Source organism: Lacerta agilis, chromosome 11 (genome assembly GCF_009819535.1).
Source record: "Lacerta agilis isolate rLacAgi1 chromosome 11, rLacAgi1.pri, whole genome shotgun sequence".
Classification (NCBI taxonomy): Eukaryota; Metazoa; Chordata; class Lepidosauria; order Squamata; family Lacertidae; genus Lacerta; species Lacerta agilis.
Window position 1 is genome coordinate 275630 of NC_046322.1, and position 20373 is coordinate 296002.

The 20373-nt window shown below is 53.0% G+C and overlaps 1 protein-coding gene across 1 annotated transcript in view; it reads left to right on the forward strand.

Moving 5' to 3' along the window:
* The first annotated feature begins 1294 nt into the window (after positions 1 to 1294).
* Positions 1295 to 20373, forward strand: part of NPR2 (natriuretic peptide receptor 2) — a 35185-nt gene continuing 16106 nt past the window's right edge. The window contains exons 1-3 of the mRNA XM_033164105.1: positions 1295 to 2425; positions 16428 to 16630; positions 17238 to 17351. Coding sequence (XP_033019996.1) covers positions 1657 to 2425; positions 16428 to 16630; positions 17238 to 17351 — 1086 coding nt within the window. The 5' untranslated portion in view covers positions 1295 to 1656. The remainder of the gene's footprint in view (positions 2426 to 16427; positions 16631 to 17237; positions 17352 to 20373) is intronic.

Genomic DNA, 20373 nt, shown 5'->3' on the forward strand with positions numbered 1-20373 from the left:
GGATTTGTTGCAATGCTTGCAGAGAACCCAGAGGGTTCGCCAGAACTGAAACCAGGTCATTTGAAGAAGTTATTTCCTTCTGTCTGTTCAGAATATATACCCCCCCCAGCACCAGAGTGGCCAGGGGGAGTGGGGACACTGAGGGTTGTCAAACACGGGGCGCCACCACAGGCTGGGCCCAGCGCTACCCAATGGCTCAGAGCACCGTCTCCTCCATCATCAGTATGGGAAGATCCGAGCTCATCTTAGGCACAGTCAAGGCACCAAACACAAGTCCAACATGCCCACGACTCCTCACATTGTGCTGTGCTTCTCGTGCTGCTCCTCAGGGTCACCGGGGCCGCCCCTAATGCTGTACACGCGGGGCCCGCTATCTTGACCCCCTTCCACTCATGAAGGGGAGTAGGGCTCGAACCAATGGTTTCAAGTTACAATAAAGGAGATTTCGACTCTATCAGGAAGAACTTTCTGGTGGCAAGAGCTGCTGGACAGTGGAATGGTCTCCCTGGGGAGGCGGTGGACTCTCCTTCCTTGGAGGTTTTTAAGCACATGCTCGATGATCATCTGTCATGGATGCTTTAGCCGAGATTCCTGCACTGCGGGGTTGGACTAGATGACCCCCGGGGGTCCCTTCCAACTCCAAAGGCTTCGGGGGATGCCCTTTCCGCCCACTTTGCCGGGTCTCTGGTGCTCTCCTTGACTGGCGCGCCCTAGCGAGGCATCTGAGACGCCCTCAAGATTTCTTTCCCGAGAGGGCAAGCGAGAGCCAATGGAGAGCCTCGCCTTTGGCCCCTTTCCCCCGGCAGCTGCCCGGAGGAGAGGCGAGTCTCCGGCTTCTCCAGCCGACACCGCAGGCGGGACTCCGCGCAGAGCTTCCAAGTGGCTTGGACGGCGTTCCCGCTCGGTTCCTTCCATTTGGAAGGAGCAGAGCGAACCAAAAGGCTGCTGGATCCGCGGCTAGGACAGAAAGAGAGCCGGCCAGCGAGCGAGCCGGCCTCTCCTGCGCCGCTAAGAACCCTCCAGACAAGGCCCCGAGGAGGAAGAGCCAGCCCCGCTCCGAGGCGCCGAGGGCAGCGTGCGCGCTCGGGATAGATAGGGCCGCCGCCGCCGCCGCCGCTCCCTGGCCCGCCCGAGCTTTCCTCGCCCAAGGAGCGGCCGGGCTAGGAAGCGAGCAGGACGCTGGAGGGCGAGAGCGCGCGATGGAGGCGGCCGGGCAGCTGCCGCGGAGCCGGCGGGCGGGCCGACCTCCACCCAGCACGCAGCCGCGTTCAGTAGCAGCGGGCCGGGTCCTGCCCCGGCGGGCGGGATGGAGCCGCGCCCCGGGCCGCCGCCTCTGGAGCCCGGCTGCTGGCCTGGTGGTGCGCCTGGGCTGGCGGCGTCGAAGGACGCGGACCGAGGCACCAGGGGGCGCTGCCCCCCCACGTCTGCAGACGGCTCTGGCACAGCGTCCGGAGGGAGGCGCAGGGTGGGCGGCTGGGGCTGGCCGCGGAGGGGGCGGCCTCTCCTGGGGAGCGCAGGGCAGCCCGGCGGCCCACAGAAGGGATCCGGCGGCGCCGCGGCGGCAGCGAAGCGAAGGAGGTGGTGGCGAGCGGCAGCGGCACCCGGGCAGCCACGCAGCAGCCGAGCGGAGCAGACTCCCTCCTCGCACCCCCCGCCATGGCCTCGCCAACGATGTCGCTGCTGGTGGTCGCCGCCGTGGCCCTGTCGCTGTCGGCCGCCTCGTCGGGCCTGGGCGACGGCGCCAACGGGAGCGCGGCCGCGACGGTGGTGACGGTGGCCTTGGTGCTGCCGGAGCACAACCCCAGCTACCCGTGGGCCTTGCCGCGGGTGGGCCCCGCCGTGCGCCTGGCCCTCGAGGCGCTGGAGCCGGCGCTGCGGGCCGCCGGGCTGTCGATGCGCACCGTCAACGCCACGTCGGAGCTGAACGGCGCCTGCTCGGAGTCGGTGGCGCCACTCCAGGCCGTGGACCTGAAGCTCTACTACGACCCGGACGTGCTGCTGGGGCCCGGCTGCGTGTACCCGGCTGCCTCGGTGGGGCGCTTCGCCTCGCACTGGGGCCTGCCGCTCCTCACGGCCGGCGCCGTCGCTTCGGACTTTAGCCACAAGAAGGAGCATTACACCACGCTGGTGCGCACCGGTCCGTCGGCGCCCAAGCTGGGCGCCTTCGCAGCCCTCCTGCACGAGCGCTTCAACTGGAGCTCCCGCGCCGCGCTCCTCTACGTGGACCGAAAGACCGACGACCGGCCCTTCTACTTCACCATCGAGGGCGTCTACCAGGAACTCCGCCACGCCGGCCTCACCGTCGGCTACCACATCTACGCGCCCCGAGACAACGGCAGCAGCAGCAGCAACAACGCAGGCGGCGCCGGAGACGATGGCGGCGGCCCGGACACCGCCGTGCAGTTCATCCGGGCCAACGGGCGAGGTGAGCGAGTCGCAGCGCTTGGGGGCCGCCTGCTGCTCCTGCTCCTGGGCGGGAAGGGGTGCGCGTGTCCCTGGTGCCTGCAGTCCATCCCGTCTGCATGCAGCGCCCCCCCCCCAAGCCCCGCTCAGTCTGCGGGCATTTCCCGGCGAGACGGCACCTCCTCCGCTGCCGTCGGACCGGAGATCGAGATCTTTGTCCCGAGTTGGGCTCTGCGACTCCGAGAGGGGACGGAGGGGGGCACTCCTGGACTGGTTGGGGGGTGGGGAGCCACTGCGGAGGAACTGCCCTTGTGCGGTCACGGAGAAATACATGCCCCCCCCGCCCCATCCCAGGGCCATCCATCCATCCATCCATCCATCCATCCAAGCGAACCCGGTTGGAACTGTCTCAACATCTAGGAGGACCGCTTGGCAGTTTGGGGTGGGGGTGATGCTCACAGACGCCGAAGCCGGATCGAGCCCTCCACTTTCGGGCGTAGTGGGGGGGGGGGGGCTGGCCAAGGGCAGCCTGGCACTCCTCCTTAATGGATGCGCCAGGAGGCACTTATCGATCCGAGCTGCAGCTGCGGCTGCTAATGGAGCCTCGTCGGCGGCTGCTGTGTCATCCGGACGGGCAAGGAGCCCGCCTGGGATGGCCAGATGGGTCTTTTTCGGGGGAGGGAGGGAGGGAGGGAGGAAGGCGTGGGGCGGGATCAATCCCCACAGCCAGGCCGGTGGAAGGGGCCTGACCCGAGCGCCTCTGCCGGACGCCACCTGGGGCAACGGAGGGTCGAGCGCGCGGCCGGACTGGGTGCCGAGGGAAGCGGCCGCCCGGGCGCAGGAGCGCCGCGTCGTGCTGCCAGATGCGCCGCGCGCTCGCCTCGCCTCGCTTCTCCCCGCGGCTTCAGCCGCCGCCGCCGCCGCCGCACCTGGCCAGCTGCCTCCGCGGAGCTTCCCGGGGGCGTTTCTGGCGCGGGCCGGGGGCGCCGTGAGCGAAAAGAACAGCTGCTGCTGCTGCTGCTGCCTCCGCCGCCCCCAGCCAGCCCAGGGCAAGAGGGCGGACACCCGGCCCACTCGCTGCCCCTCCGGCCTGATGCCGAGTGGGGACTGGGCGGGTGGGCGAGGCGGGGCGGCCCGGCCTGAGACGGGGCTCCGTGGGCTGGAGGTGCCCGCCAATGCCAATGCCGCGCCTTGGGGCCGCGCTCGGACCCATCTCAGGCCGGCCTTTGTAGGGAAGAGCGAGGTAGAGCCTGCCTGTCGGGAAGCCGCCGCCTCTCCCCCTTCCAAAAGGGGGGGAAAGTTTATTGCTGCGTCTTTTACGACAGGAGCTGGTTAGATTTAAATGTGAGAATTTCAGGAATGTCACACCCCTGGAAGGCCGGCGGAGATGTTTGATGTCTCCTGGCTGACAGTTGCTGGGAGCCGAGAGGAGACGGCGGGCCCCGTTTCTCTCTCCCGGCACCAAAAAACAACCACCCCAAAGTGCTGCTGAAAGAGAGGGAGCCGGCTGTGGCTTGAGGAGAGGACGGGAGGTGCTTCCCCAGGCCTTCCAGCAACCACAGGCCAGGCTCCCGTGAGAGGGCCGGAGGGCTGTGTTGGGGGGGGGGGAGTTAGAGGGAGGGTCCTGTCCTCTGCTCTTAGGGGAGGGGGGGGGTCTGGCCTGCGGAGGACTCTCCTGTTATAGAGAACCAGCTTGCTGCCTCTTGCTTTTGCCTGAGGCTCTGCCTGGCAGCACCCACTGGTGGGATCTTCTGGTTTGCCTGATCCTTCAGTTGTCCGCCCCCCCCCCTTGGCCTATGGGTCTCCCATGGCCACCTGCGGCACTCAGGGCCTTCTCTGAACAACCTCTTCCCCAACCCATTTCTCCCTCCCTCCCACTTCATGAGCATGCTTTGGCCCTCAAACATCTTTCTTATGGAAGGCTCTTGTAAAATCTACAGCACTCACCTGGGAGTCAGCCTCACTGAGCTGCAAAAGACTTGTGTTTGAATAGGCATGCATAGGATTGCGGTTTAAATAAAAAATGCCTTCAGCATTTCCCTCAGAGAATTTTGGAGGTGAGTGCTCTCCCTCCGCCTTCTTGGGGGCTCCATAGCTATTGCACAGCAAATATTCACCTGATCTTTGGTCTTCAGCATCAGGGTTTGAAATTCTAAGATTATGCAGGAGACAAACAGGGTCTGAGCTCAGTAAAGTTTTGGGCACTTTGGAGGAGCTGTTTTCATCGGGATTGCAGCTGGGGAGGAAAGGGTTGACGCCACTTGTCTTGCCTGCTTTGATCCTGATAATTACTGCCCCCCCCCACTCCAGGAGGCTGCTATTTACATTAAAGAGAGTGAGAGAGCGCATTACACGCAAAGACACATTTAATGTCATGTCTGATGTTACTCCAACCTATAGCCTAAAACAGAACTTTCCAAACTTTTCATGTTGTTGACACACTTTCTAGACACACATCATTTCGTGACACAGTAATTCAGTTTTACTCACAAACTGGCAGGCTGCCCGCTCCCTTTCCAGCCCAGAAGGAGAGGGGGTGGCTGGTCAGCGTAGTGCAAGCACCCTGACAGGCATACCACATTTCCTCCTCCAGTGTGTTTGCACTGCATCAACCTCTCCTCTCCTTCCTGGGGAGCAGCAGCAGCAGCAGGAGCCACACATCTGCTGCTGATTCATCAGGAGACTCTAGGTTGTAGGCCCTAAGGGAGAAGGCAGGGCTGTGAGCTGCAGGCAGGGGCAGGGGGGCGGCCCCTGGAGGGAAGGGCTACCCCCAGAGGAGCCTGTTGCAGCCTGAGTTGAGGCTGGCAGGTTGGTCAGAGCAGGCAGGGATTGCTCAGCCATGCTGGGAGAGCGGAGAGCTGTCATCCACCATCTCCTCAATCTCTTGTGGCAAATATTCCTTCTGCCCACACTGTGATTTTAACGGCTTAAAGCTAGGGCTAAATTACATGTTTCATGGGAGATCCATTATTAGCAGGGACGTGTGTGTGTGTGTGTGTGTGTGTGTGTGTAACAAGTGGGACCTGCAGTGAAGTGTGCCAGCCAGTCCCTCCTGCCCTTTCCCAGGGCACTTTATTCCATCTCCCCAACCCCAACCATCTCTGAGCACTCTGTGCATGCTCAGAATATTGTTTTTGTCCTTCTGCAAGCTGTTGGATGTCTCTGCAACTCCTGCTGAGGCTTCTCCCCTCTTGCGCCCGGATACATGTGGGTCGTTTGGGTCGACCAGAACAATCCAGAGAATGGAGCAACCCTCCTTTGCAGAAAGGCTGCAGTGTTGTTGGGAATTTCTAGTTTAGAGAAAAGACAAGTAGGAGAGGTGGCATGGAATTTTTATTTTTATTACTTATTTATTGAATTTATATACCACCCTATACCTGGGGGTAGAAGTTTATAAAATGATAGCAGGTATCAAGGGAGCATGGCTGCCTCTCACAATACTGTACAGTGGTACCTTGGTTCTCAAACTTAATCCGTTCCGAAACCAAAGTGTTCCAAAACCGAGGCATGCTTTCCCATAGAAAGTAATGCAAAATGAATTAATCCGTTCCAGGCTTTTAAAAACAACCCCTAAAACAGTGATTTAACATGAATTTTACTATCTAATGAGACCATTGATCCATAAAATGAAAGCAATAATCAATGTAGGCCTACTGTACTATAAAATAAATAAGACAGTATTGTAGATGATAAAAATTAAAATTATTATTTTTTCTTACCTGCACTAATGATAGTCATTGTTTGGATGGGGGGCTTTTATCCATTTCCACAGTCACACAATCAATCAGTAGCTGAACTGGGTTCCACACAGTCACAAAAACAAATTAACCGAAACAGCCTCAAAAACAAAAACGCAAAATAAATAGCAAAACAAAAGCGCCGTACTTAATCCATTCTGGAAGTCCGTTTGACTTCCGAAATTTTCAAAAACCAAGCTGCAGCTTCTGATTGGTGCAGGCGCCCCGGAAACAATAGCCGACAGCCGCACCGAATGTCCGGCTTCCAAAAAACATTTGAAAACTGGAACACTTGGGACTCAAGGTGCCACTGTAACTTGTGGGCATTCAATGAAGCTGAGTGTTGGAAGATTCAGGATGGGTATAAGGAAGTCCTTCACACAGTGCTAACAGGCAATGAGAGAAATTAATGGTGGAAAATAATGGGTATAATTCTATTATTGTTTTTATATTCCAGTTTTCTGCGTTTCATGTTATTCAGCAGCATCCTGTCACAATCCCCCTTCAAACACGACCACCTTAAGGTTGGTCCCAGAGTGACTTGGGAGCCCTCACAATGCTCCCCCCCCCGCTGCTTTTTGGCTATTGAGATTTCTGGTGTGAGATTTGCGTCCATTTATAGCTTTATTTACTTATTGAAAACACTTGTATACATTACTGTAGTTTCATAAATTTCAGAGTGGTTTACAACAATGACATATATACAAGAAAAAACATGTAATGACTTAAAATCATAGTTCGCCAGCTAACTAGTACAGAAGGGTTTTTGTTCTGAATTGCCTGCATAAGGCTGGTGGCAAAGAAAAGTTTTCAGCAAACTTAGAACGAAAGGTGCCTTCCAAATCTCTATGGCAGAACATCGCACAGGACTGGGCTGATGACACCCAAGGCTGACTTTCTTGGTTTCTTGTCAAAGGAGCTTTGCCAACTCAGGGAACAGCCAACGATGCTCTTGCAGATGATCTCAGTGCCGGAGCTGGGATAGAAGGCGCCAGGGGTTGCCTGAGGTTCCCTGGAGCTATGTGGTTCAGGACTTTGTAAAGTAAAACAAGGACTTTGCCCCTGTCCTGATAGTGTATGGGCAGCCAGTGCTGCTGTTAATAATAATAATAATAATAATAATAATAATAATAATAATAATAATAATAATAATAATTTATTATGTATACCCAGCCCATCTGGCTGGGTTTCCCCAGCCACTCCCAACAGAATATTAAAAACAGCGATAAAACATCAAACATTAAAAACTTCCCTAAACAGGGCTGCCTTCAGGTGTCTTCTAAAAGTCTGGTAGTTTTTGTTCTCTTTGACATCTGGTGCCTTCCATCCACTTTGACTAGTAGCCCAGCTGCATCCCTATCTGGCCAGGGACGGCCTCACTCCTGTCGTCTATGCTCTGGTAACCTCTAGGTTAGATTACTGCAATGTGTTATACATTGAGCTGCCTCTGAAGATGGTTTGGAAACTTCAGTTGAAGTGCAGAATTCAGCAGCCAGGTTGCTCACTGGGACAAAACTGTTGACCATATAATGCTGATTCTGGTCTGACGGCAAGTGCAATTCAAAGCACTGGTTTTGACCTATAAAGCCTTAAATGGTTCAGAACCACAATACCTCAAGGACTGCCTCTCACCATATAAGCTGATCCAGACCCCGAGGTCATCCTCTGGTGCCCTTCTTTGTGTGCCTCTTCCACAAGACATCCAGAGCATGGCAACACAAGGAACAGGCCTTTTCTGCAGTTGGCTCCCCATTTGCGGGATGCTCTCCCCAGAGAAGCTCACCAGGTGCCTTCATTATACACCTATAGGCACCAGGCGAACGCATTCCTCTTCAACCAAACCTTGGGTTGATTAACAGGCCCTTTGAAATGTGTTTGTGGAGAGGGGGTTATTGTTTTGTTGTTCTCTTTATTTTGTGGCTTTATTCTGTATTTTCATCTTGTGAACCACCTTGAGATCTTCAGATGAAGGGCAGTATACAAATTTAGCAACAACAACAACGTTATTCTGCCCCAGGCCCCAGGGCAGCCCCGCATAGAGTGCATTTCAGTAATCCAGCCTTTCAGTGGCTAATGCATGGACTATAGTGGTCAGGCAATTCATTCCCTGGCCAGTGTTCCTTTTGCACAGAGACGGGCCTCCCTGTCTGGTGCAGAATTGCAGAAGGGCATTTGATGTCCAGTTGGAAGGTGAGCAAGTGAAGGAGCCCCTGGTGTTCTGGAGTCTGTGGTAGTATTGCCGGATCTGGCATCTGTGCCTGATGCTGCAGGGCCTGCCCCTGGCTCTGCTTCTCTTCAGATGTGCCTGTTGTTGTTGTTGTTGCTGCTGCTGCTGCTGAGAAGCTGTTTTAGGTTAGGGGGTTATCTGTCTGCAGAGCCTGCCGTGGGGGAGAAGCTTCGTGGTCAAAGGCTGGAGATCCTGGTGAGGCATTGAAGGGCTGGAGGGGACGGCAAGTGGTGCTGTGCCCTCTCTTGCAGAAGGTTGCTCCTCTTGGTTCTCTGCCTTTTCCTCTTTGTCAGATGTGCCCTGTTGTCTAAGAAATGCCTGACGTAAATCACCAATAAGTACAATATTATATATCTGGGTCTGAACAAAGGCAATGGCCTCCTGTCGCAATGCAGCTGTCAGTTAACTCAGCAACACCAAGTCCATTTCTGGATCAGGTGTCGTGGCGCTGAAGGCCTTCTAGTTCTAACTGAATGGTCCTTGCCTGGACTTGGCACACTTCATTTCTCTCTAATCTGACTGCTTACAACCCTCCCTCCCAATGGGTAAGTGAGGGTTTCTGCATCTGATGAAGTGGACTCAAGACCACAAAAGCTTATTATGCCATAATAAATTGGCTAGCCTTTAAGGTCACACAAGACTCTTGGGTTGTTTTTGGTTCCTAGGAGTTGCAGCCACAGAAAACTTGCCTCCTGGTAGGCTCAGCCCTCAGTCGTTGCCAGGCCCCCTGCTCCTCTTCTTCCTCTGCCTTCTAAAACATAGGTAAAGGGACCCCTGACCATTAGGTCCAGTCACTCATCTCGCTTTACTGGCTGAGGGAGCCGGTGTACAGCTGCCGGGTCACGTGGCCAGCATGACTAAGCCGCTTTTGGCAAACCAGAGCAGCGCACGGAAACGTCGTTTACCTTCCCGCCAGAGCGGTACCTATTTATCTACTTGCACTTTGACGCGCTTTCAAACTGCTAGGTGGGCAGGAGCTGGGACCGAGCAACGGGCGCTCACGCCATCACAGGGATTCGAACCGCCGACCTTCTGTTCGGCAAGCCCCAGGCTCTGTGGTTTTAAATTTGCTTAAATTGTCTTGTAAAGCCACCTCTAAGCTAGTCATTTCCACCCCTCTAGCATTCCTTATGCCCAGCATCAGGACTTTTTTCCAGCTGGAACTCACTGGAACTCAGTTCTTGACCCTCTCAGGTGGGCACCATTACCATTATAAGAGAACAAGGGAGGCATTCATGATGCGTTCTGGCACCTCTTTTTCTAGAAAAATAGCACTGCTTCTCGTGAAAACCGCCCACTTGTTCCTACCCTCTGTTTCTATTTTTCACCCTCCCTCTTATCGCATGACTGCGAAGGTCACTCGGGACCCTTTTGGGAGGGGCTTTGTCAAAAGCTTTGGGGAAAGTCCAGGTCTGCAGGGTCTTATTAGATCACCCCTGTCAACCTGCTTGCTGACACTCTTGAAGAACTCAAAGGGTTGGCAAAGAAGGACTTGCCTTTGCTGCAGCAAGGCTGCCTTTTCCGAAGCAAAGCTTGTCCTTCTTTGTATGGTGAACAGCCCTTCATCAAGCTGTCAGTTTTTCTGTGATGGGAGTCAGGCTGACTTTGATGCCAGCCAGTCCTTTAGCTGAACTTGAATTCCTCTCCCTGCCCGGAAATCTGGAAGGCATGCCTGGACTCTGCCAGGGCTCACTCCAGGATGCCGGTTCTGGTGCAACCTAATTTCCTGACCTCATTTCCCTCCCATCTGTTTTTCCCTTTGGAAGTGATAATGATTCCCTGCCTGCCTTCAAGGGTGCCAGTTGCTCTCCCACCCTAACCAGATCCACTTGAGACAAAGGTGAGAGGGGGCTGAGCGCTGGTGCCCGTGACTCTTCGCTGGTGTGACAGCCTTGGTGCGCTGCATCAGCGAAGCATAGTGTGCATTCCAGGCAGTGCGGTAGTCGTGCCAATGCACCGTGTGTGCCCTGGAGGTAGGTCTGCCGCCTGCCTGCTCCTCAAAGGCCATAGCTGGGGTTTGTGCAAAAGCAAAGGTGAGAGCAGGGTGCATTCAGGGGCTCCCTTGGGTGACTGATACCCCGGCATCTGCTCCCTCTCAAGCTGTTGCTCAACATCGCTTCCCTGCCAGCTGGGCCATGTTGGGGAAGGAGGGGGCCGTGCTTCCTGGAGAGGTTTGGAGAGGGCCTTCCTCTCCCCCCTGGAGAAGCTGCAGCCCACTTTCCTATGGCAGGCAGAGTGCCGTGGGCTAGGAGGGCTCCCCCCCCTCATGTGCCACGCAAGGAGCCGCCCCCTCCTTCCTGTAACTGGAGCTGCCTGGTGGGGCCCTCTGTTTCCAATTACGGAGCCAGGCAGAAGGTGCTGGAATCCGGGAACCTGCAAATTCTTTCGCCACAACCGCAAACCCAAACATGTTTTTGTGCCGTTTCTCACTGCCTCAGCTGCGCCAGGGCTGCTCCTTCTCCATACCCTCGGAGCCGGGACCGTGGTCTGGGCACAGCAGTGGGGCCGGGGGTCTGAGCTTGACCCCTGGGAAGACGGAGGCACTTTGGGGTGTGGGTTCCCATGTCCAAAGATTTCCAAGTTTGGGGTTGCTCCTCCTGGACCTGTCTTAGTCGCTGGAGGCTCGGGTAGCCTCAGTGGCGAGGAGTGACTTTCACCAGGTGTGGCTGGTCTGCAAACTATGGCCATTCTTGGGCAAGGGAAATTTGGCCATGGTGATACATGCATTGGTAGCCTCACGACCCTCTTATTGCCATGTGCTCTGGGTGGGGCTGGCCTTGGGCTTGGTCTGAAGGCTCCAGCTGCAGCAAAAGGCTTGACTGTTGATGGGATCAAATGATCATCAGCTCATCGTGATCAAAGGCTTGCATTGGCTGTCTCTACGCCACCAGGTCAGTTCAAGCATCAGCCAAACAGATTGGATCACACACATCCTGCTCAGTCACAGAGATCCTCAGTGGAGTCACTGTCATTGGTCCTCCAGGACTCAGAGTGTCTGGAGGCGGTTGGAGGATGGATGGCGGCTAACGGATTGAGGTTGAATCCTGACAAGACAGAAGTACTGTTTTTGGGGGATAGGGGGCGGGCGGGTGTGGGGGACTCCCTGACCCTGAATGGGGCAACTGTGCCCCTGAAGGACCAGGTGCGCAGCCTGGGAGTCATTTTGGACTCACAGCTGTCCATGGAGGCGCAGGTCAATTCTGTGTCCAGGGCAGCTGTTTACCAGCTCCATTTGGTACACAGGCTGAGACCCTACCTGCCCCCAGACTGTCTCTCCAGAGTGGTGCATGCTCTGGTTTTCTCCTGCTTGGACTACTGCAATGCCCTCTATGTGAGGCTACCTTTGAAGGTGACCTGGAAACTACAACTAACTCAGAATGCGGCAGCTAGGCTGGTGACTGGGAGCAGACACTGAGATCATATTACACTGGTCCTGAAAGACCTACATTGGCTCCCAGTACGTTTCCGAGCACAATTCAAAGTGTTGGTGCTGACCTTGAAAGCCCTAAACAGCCTCGGTCCTGTATACCTGAAGGAGCGTCTCCACCCCCATCAATCAGCCCGGACACTGAGATCCAGCGCTGAGAGCCTTCTGGCGGTTCCCTTCCTATGAGAAGCCAAGTTACAGGGAACCAGGCAGAGGGCCTTCTCGGTAGTGGCACCCGCCCTGTGGAACACCCTCCCACCGGATGTCAAAGAGAAAAACAACTACCAGACTTTTAGAAGATATCTGAAGGCAGCCCTGTTTAGGGAAGCTTTTAACGTTCAATAGAATATTTTATTTTAATATTTTGTTGGAAGCCACCCAGAGTGGCTGGGGAAACCCAGCCAGATGGGTGGAGTATTATTATTATTATTATTATTATTATTATTATTATTATTTTATTAGTGTGCCTTGGCTCATCTATGTGAAGCTATTATATTAAGGCTGGTCTTCCATCCACTCTAGACCCGTTCCAGTTTGCATACAGAAGTAATAGATCTACTGATGATGCTATCTCTATTGCTGTTCATACTGTACTGAGTCATCTAGAACAACAGGGAACCTACGCAAGGCTGTTGTTCGTGGATTATAGTTCTGCTTTTAATACAATTTTACCAGACAGGTTATTTTTTAAAATGACCAATCTGGGTATACATCAGAAGATCTGTTTGTGGGTAAGGAATTTCCTGACTGATAGGCCGCAGACAGTGAGAATGGGACCTTACTATTCTTCTACCCTAGTATTAAGCACAGGAGCTCCTCAGGGATGTGTGTTAAGCCCTTTTCTTTATTCCCTGTACACATGTGATTGCACCCCACTGTATAATTCCAACACAATCATCAAATTTGCGGATGATACAACAGTGGTGGGGCTCATTAGCGAGAATGATGAGTCTGCTTATAGGAAAGAAGTACAGGGGTTAATTCAATGGTGTAAAGAAAATAATCTTATGCTTAACACCAAAAAAACCAAAGAACTTATAATTGACTTTAGGAGAAAGAAAAGTGTATTTTTACCATTGCACATAAATGGCGAGGAGGTGGAGAGGGTTGGCAGTTTTAAATACCTGGGCATTTACATCTCCGAGGACCTCTCATGGACTGCAAATATTAATATGGCTGTGAGGAAGGTGCAGGGGAGGTTGTATTTCCTGAGAATGCTCAGGGGATTGAATCTATCTCAGCACCTACTCCTGTCCTATTATCACAGTACCATTGAGAGTGTCTTAACCTATAGTATACTATTGTGGTATGGGAGCAGCTCTGTAACGGATAAAAAAGCTTTACAGAGAATAATTAAAATTGCCCAGAATGTTATTGGGCTCCAACTACCAACCCTGGACGAGATCTTCACGTCTCGCTGTTTGAAGAAGTCACACAACATCCTGAGAGATCCCACCCATCCTGCTCACAACCTTTTTGAACTGTTGCCTTCGGGCAGAAGATACATGATAATGAAAACTCGAACCACACGCCTTCTGAATAGTTTCTATCCAAGAGCTTTGATTGCACTTAATAATGATCTCAGGGTCAGTAGTAAGTAATAGTAAGCAGTGAGTAGTAAGGAATGAGACAGGCTCTTAGGTTATGCTATGCTTTTAATAGGTTATGTTATACTCTGGATTATGTTATGTTTTAATAGATTATGTTTTAATAAGGATGAGAGTGTTGGAGATATGTGCAAATGTGTATGGTAAATCCGGTCTTTGGGTGTTTGATTTTCGTTGTTGTGTATACTGTGTATATACGGACAATGACAATAAATAAATAAATCCTAAAAAATCTTAAATCTAACTCCCTCCCAGTTGAGGTCAGACAGGACACCTCCCTGTGGCAGACCCTCCAAGTGTCCCTGTTTTTCCAGGACAGTGCTGGATTTACCGAAGCCGTCCCGGTTTCTGATTTGACCCCGGAATGTCCCGCTTTTCCTTAGGATGTCCCTATTTCTTCAGAGAAATGTTGGAGGGGATGGAGTTATGTGACCCCTGAGCCAAGGAGATGAGTAACTATACAACCTTTTGAAGACTTCTGAAGGCAGTCCTGGATAGGGAAGATTTTTAGTGTTTTAAATGTTTTGTTATGTTTTTATAGACGGTATGTTGGAAGCTGTCTAGAGTAGCTGGAGCAGGGGATAAATACTAAAAATATCATTATTATTATGGAATAGGATGTCCCTATTTTCATTGGAGAAATGCTGGAGGGTATGATGTTGGACCTCCAGAGCCTACTGAATGCTTTTTTATATTCCAGCTGGCTTTTTAATTGAATTCTGATGTGAAGCGTTTAAGTCATTTTTAGTCTTATTGCATTGGGTCTTTTGTCCGCTGCTTAGAGATGACTGTGATTAGGTGGAATACAGATGGTTGAAACAAACCAAGGCGTGGCAGCCAGAGATTTGTGGCAGCCCTCCCTCCAAGCCCCGAGGCTCACGGGGCTCCTTTCCTTCCAGTGTGATGGGCCCTTAAAAAGGTTTCCCCCAAAAAGCTGTCAGGCCAAACCTGACAGATAGCTCAGGGCCTGAAGTGCCATGACATGGGACACAATGTGAGGAAGTGCTGTAAATCATATGATCAAGGGCTTGGAGCAAGTCTTCTATGAGGGACCGTTAGAAGATTTGGGGCTTTTTCATTGACAAAGAAGGGCCAGTAAATGGTGACATGACCCAGGCGTGTACAATTAGGAATGGTGGTGAAGATTTTCTTTCTCTAACTCACTCAATGAAACTGAATGCTGGAAGATTTGGGAGAGACAAAGGGAATTGGCACTTCTTCACATGGTGCATAGTTCAATTGCTGCAAAATTTAGTGATGGCTTTAAAGGGGGATTACACAATTTTTTTGGGGGGGGGGGAGGCTATCGGTGGCTTCTAGCCTTGCTTTGCTTCCCCTTTTGGAGGCCAAAAACTCTGAATACTGGGATTCCCAAGGAGTGGGAGAGGGTGCTCTTGTGCTCACACCCCATTTTCAGGTTCCCCATAACGGGCATCTGGTTGGCCAGCCCCTATGGGGCAGAGGATGCTCAAGCAGGTGGGGGCCCCTTGGACCTGATCCAACAGGCTCTTCTTGGAAACTGAAGGAGGAGAGAGCTGCTCTTATGCCGCCCGCCCCCCCTGGTCCTGCTTGCCGGCTTCCTGCAGGCATCTGGTCACCCACGGTGAGAACAGGATGCTGGACTGGATGGGCCATTGGCCTGGTCCAGCAGCCACTTCTTCTGTCCTTATGAGGCAAGCCGTCTGAGGAGCTGGCACCTGGCAAGGCAGCAGGCATGGAGAGGGTCTCCCTGTCAGAGGGTCTTAGCTGGAGGAGGTCTATGCTTCTGGGCAGGCGGCGTGAAGGGAGCTGGGGTTCGGCTGCCCTCTCTGGATTACCTGAAACGGGGGATTCTGTGGGAGCAATAAATAAGAGCAGGATAGCCTGACGGAAGCAAACCCTCAGCCCCACAGCACTCCAGGAGCAGCAAAGAACCGGTCAGGAAGCACTTCAGGCGCCCTTGCTCTTGAGGAACAATGAAATGGAAGGACTCCTGGCGCCTCCCTGCACAAAGACAGCCGACCTTTAAGGACCAGATGCTGGGAGAGTCTGTGTGCTGCCAGTGACTCCTCGGAGGAGGAGGAGGGTGGCCTGGACAGACCTGATCTGCTGCAGCAAAATCATTCCTGGGTTATAACAAGAGGGAAAACGGGTAGTTTGTAGCTGAGTACAGTGGTCCCTTGGTTCTCAAACTTAATCCATTCCGGAAGTCCGTTCCAAAACCAAAGCGTTCCAAAACCAAGACGTGCTTTACCATAGAATGTAATGCAAAATGGATTAATCCTTTCCAGACTTTGAAAAACAGCCCCTAAAACAGCAATTTAACATGAATTTTACTATCTAACAAGACCATTGATCCATAAAATGAAAGCAATAATCAATGTACTGTACTATAAAATAAATAGAACAGTATTGTACATGATAAAAATAACAAAATTCTTACCTGCACTGATGATAGTCATTGTTTGGAGGGGGGGGGGGCTTTGATCCATTTCCACAGTCACACAATCAACCAGTCAGTAGCTGAACTGGGTTCCACACAGTCACAAAAACAAATTATCTGGAAAAGCCTCAAAAACAAAAACACAAAATAAATAGCAAAAACAAAAGCGTCAAACTTAATCCATTCTGGAGGTCTGTTTGTCTTCCGAAATGTTTGGAAACCAAGATGCGGCTTCTGATGGTGCAGGCGCCCTGGAAACAATACTGACAGCCGTATCGGATGTTCGGCTTCCAAAAAACGTTAGAAGACAGGAACACTTCCAGGTTTTCAGCGTTTGGGAACCAAGGCGTTTTGAGTACCAAGGCACCACTGTGCAGAAATGCAAGTGCCTTGAATCCTTTCCCACTTTTCAAGGCTGGCAGGATCACTTTCACCTGGTGACGTGTGTCTTTGAGACACCTGTGTCCCTCTTTGGCAAGAGAGGCCTTGTCTCCAGGTGTCCATCCTGCCTCTGCCTGCCTTGCGTTTTGGGGGTGTCTCGTGGGGACAGGGCTCCCCCCTGCCTCTGCCTGAGCCCCCTGCCTCTGTGTGCTTCCTCCCTCAGTCATCTACATCTGTGGGCCGCTGGAGATGCTGCACCAGATCCTGCGCCTGGCGCATTACGAGAGCATGACCCTTGGAGACTACGTCTTCTTCTACGTGGACGTCTTTGGAGAGAGCCTGCGAGCCGAGGGCAACCGGGAGGCGGGCAAGCCCTGGCAGAGCAAGGAGGGCCAGGACCCAGGAGGCCTCCAGGAGGCCTTCCGAGTAAGTCCAGCAGCAGGAGAGGGGGTGGGGGAGAGAACCAAAGAATCATAGAGATGGAAGGGACACCCTGAGGGTCATCTAGCCCAACCCCTTACAAGAAGATGTAGGCCATGAGGGAGGCTGGTCCTGGGGCTTCAGGGCCTGCTCAGGAGGGAGTCCAATGGGTGCCTCAGACTTAATCATAAAGAGAAGAGTACCTCTGAGCAGGCACAGAGGGCTCTCCCCTTGGTGCTCTAAGCACGGCCAGCTGTCTTCTGCTGCCTGTCTAAAATTGTGGGCAGAGCTTTTGGGGCGAGTCAAGAAGATTGTTCCACCCTGACCCCCCTTTAAGTAACCCCATACTCTAGGGTGGGGGGAGGGAAGGTACTTCTGGCTGATCAGGTTCAGTTGGGCACCTTCACTGAGGGTGAGCAGGCAGGCAGGCAGGGGCACAGTTATCCTAAGGAGCTGAGAGAGGGGAGGAAGGCCTGGCCTGGAGCCTGGTTGGCTGGCCAGCCAGCCGTCATGGATGCTTTAGCTGCAATTCCTGCATCACTGGGGGGTGGACTAGATGACCCTCGGGGTCCCTTCCAACTCCGCCATCCACATGCCCTTGCCTCTCTTGCAGACGGTGCTGGTGATCACCTACCACGAGCCCCAGAACCCGGAATACCAGAGTTTCCAGAGCCAGCTGATCCTTCGTGCCCGGAGGGAGTCCAACGTGGAGCTCAATGACTCGCTGGTAAGTCGTTGTCGTCGTCCCCTCCGCTCCCCGTTTGGAGGAGAGACAAGCCCACACTGTGGGGCCAGAGGCTTTTTCCCTGGCCAGGGTGCTGGGGTTGGGGGCTGCTGGAGGGGGGCACAGAGGGATGGGCTTCAGAGCAGGGGGGCAGGCAAGCAGGCACTGCCCGTGGTCTGGACTTTGAGGTGAGTGCCTTTGCCAGGCTGAGGGGAGATGCTGCAAACAGGGGGAGCCAAAGGTGAGGAGAAAGAGGGCACTGTTGGTTTGCGGGGGGGGGGGGTCTTCTTTACGGCTTAGCATTTGGGGGCAAGCTGAGGCAGAAGAGGCTGGCTCCAGCTCTTGTGACAGAAGGACCAGGCAGGCGCCACTTAGCATCTCAAGGGTCACAGGGCAGCTGTTAAAGGGATTTCTGGGAGGGACCCCACAGGAGCTGAGAAGCATCTGGTCCCTCCAGGGAGGGTGAGCTCAATGTTCCCCAGCCAAGATGTTGATAATGGGCCTTCAGAGACAGAGGGGAGCCAGTCGAGGGGGCAAAGGTAGCAGGTGGGGCCCTGTAGTGTAATGCCCCCCAAGCATTATTACTGTATTTTTAGAATTGGTTAGTCATCTTATGCAAAAAGAGAAAGGTCTCAAAGCGATTTGACAGCAAAATAAAATGCAAACAGACAGAAAAGTGAATGAAAAGCCAAATGATGTCATTTAAAATGACATGCTCTCCTGGGGATCTTCAACTGGTCCAGACCTGAGACCCAGCCTGCATCAAGGGATCCCCTTTTGCACATTCAAGCTGGATTTATACAGTATCAATCCTAAAGTGATAATTCACAGAGTCTTCCATTAGTATTATTGCTAAGTGATTTTTGCATTGGTTCTTAGCTGAAAGGCTGAAAAGACTTTGAAAATCAGTGGTGCTGAGCTCTCTCTCTCTCTCTCTCTCTATTCAAATTTAAACCTCCCGCCCCACATGTGTAGAAAAAATAGGAGAGCAAACAGGCTGTGAAGCCCTTTTAGCAGAGTATAAACACTTAAGTGCTTTCGCAGCTTACCAGAAGCTATGAATTAGGCAATTATACTTTTTTATCCTGGTTTATTTGTGGTCTACTGACCTTCCCTTTTCTTTGTCTTTGTTGCTAAGAATGAACCACACATTTTAGTAAGATAAACTTATACGGTTTACTTACATTTCAATGCAGGCAGCAAATACATCAGAGTCATTTGCAGGCAAAAATACTTCTATGTTGCAAAATACAAACTTAGTTTCCAAAATGGAGTCTGGGTTCTGAGTGGAGCATGTAGATCTGCTCACATTGCTGGCTTGAAAGAAGAGAGAGAGAGAGAGAGAGAGAGAGAGAGAGAGAGAGAGAGAGAGCTCAGGCAGGGAGGAAGGAGATAAGATTATGGTTATAAATTTCTGCAAAAGCGTTAAGGAAGTGACCTCATACAGCCCCAGCCCCTTCTATATTGATTCAGGAACTCTATGTGTGCCAGACCCTCATGTGCCTGTCTGGTAATCATGTATTTGTGATTTTGACTGGAAATCCCACAAATATGGGAATGTGTCCCAGCCCAGATGCCATTGTGGCCTTAGCTGAGTCCCATATGGCAGTAACAGCCAGGCCCATGCAGGGGGGGGGGATGGGACAACCAGGTACACTCTCCTCCCTACAGCTACGTCGGCTGGGCCCCTAAGCCATCCTATGTAACTGGACCAGCTGCTCTGTCATTTTATTTTCACCAGACTCCTGTCCCAGGCCTCAGACCAGCTCTGCGTAGGCTTGGCAACAGCCTTGCTGTGCTCTGCCTGGGATGCCCTCACAAGCCCCCCCCCCCTAGCTTCTGACCCACCAACTGAAGTCCTGTGTGCTGCAAAACTCCTGAGGTGCTCATCCAGCGAAGTCTGGGGAGCTCAAGTACTCGGGGCTCAAAGCCACCTTCCCCAACTCATCAGGCATCTTGGAAACATCAGAGAAAGGAAGGGTCTGGGGTTGAGATGGGCGGCTGCAGTGATCAGGCTTCCTGTGACAAATCTAGAGGAAGAGCAGAGTCCGCCTTGCGGTCAGTGGCAGAAGCTGCTCTCAAGGAGCCCTCTGTGTCGCAAAATGGGGCAAATGTCTTCCTGGCTGGCCAGCGTGACTCTTGAGTTTCTGGGGATGCCTGCATTCATAGTTTAATAAAATTTTGTAGTTGTAAGGAACCCCAGGGGTCATCTAGTCCAGCCCCCAGCAATGCAGGAATGAGGGTGTTACCAGAGTCCGTATGGCTTAAGGAATTTATCTCCAATGGAAATTCTGAACCAAGAAAAATAATTGGGGGACGGAGATGTGAGTCACTTCCCAACGAGGAAAAGCTAAAAGTGTTTTGGTCTTTGGGGTTTAGAAAGAAGGAGGCAGGACAAGATGAGGGGTGTTTCTGTAACTCAGTACAGTGTGGGGAGAGCGGGGAGGGGGGGGGGCTTTCTGTCTGCCTGTCTCCTGGGAAGCCCAGAACTCAGCTCTCCCTCCAAGGTGTGAGGTCGTCTTTGGGATTTCAGCCTCGGAGATGCTCCTCCCAGGATATTTGTGTTGTTTCTTACTGTGTGCAGGAGGAGAGTAACCGGCTGGCTGAGGGTCCCTGAGACCCTGGGATTGGGGGTGAATTGAACCAAGGCCCACCCCCTTTGGCCACACTTTCTATGCCTTGCAAAGGGGTCCTGGGGGTGGACGGTCCTTTCCTCTCCCTGTCCACTCATGTACTAGGCTGAATGTGGTTGTTGTTGTTGTTACCTTTGTATACATCTCACAGCTTGTGCGGGATAGGTGATTGGCTGGTGGCTCTGGGAGCCTTCCCAGCATGTGACTGGAAAGAGAAAAGGGGAACAGCTGGTTGTGAATGGGCTTACTGGGGGAAGGTGTGGCAGAGAGAGACTTCGGAGCGTGTGTGTCTTCCTCCTCCTCTGTTTTTCCCGTGAGTGGCAATGGGTGCCAAGTGTGGGGCTGCTGGTCATGATGGCTGCAATGCTGGAAACCCCAGGAGAGGAGAGGGG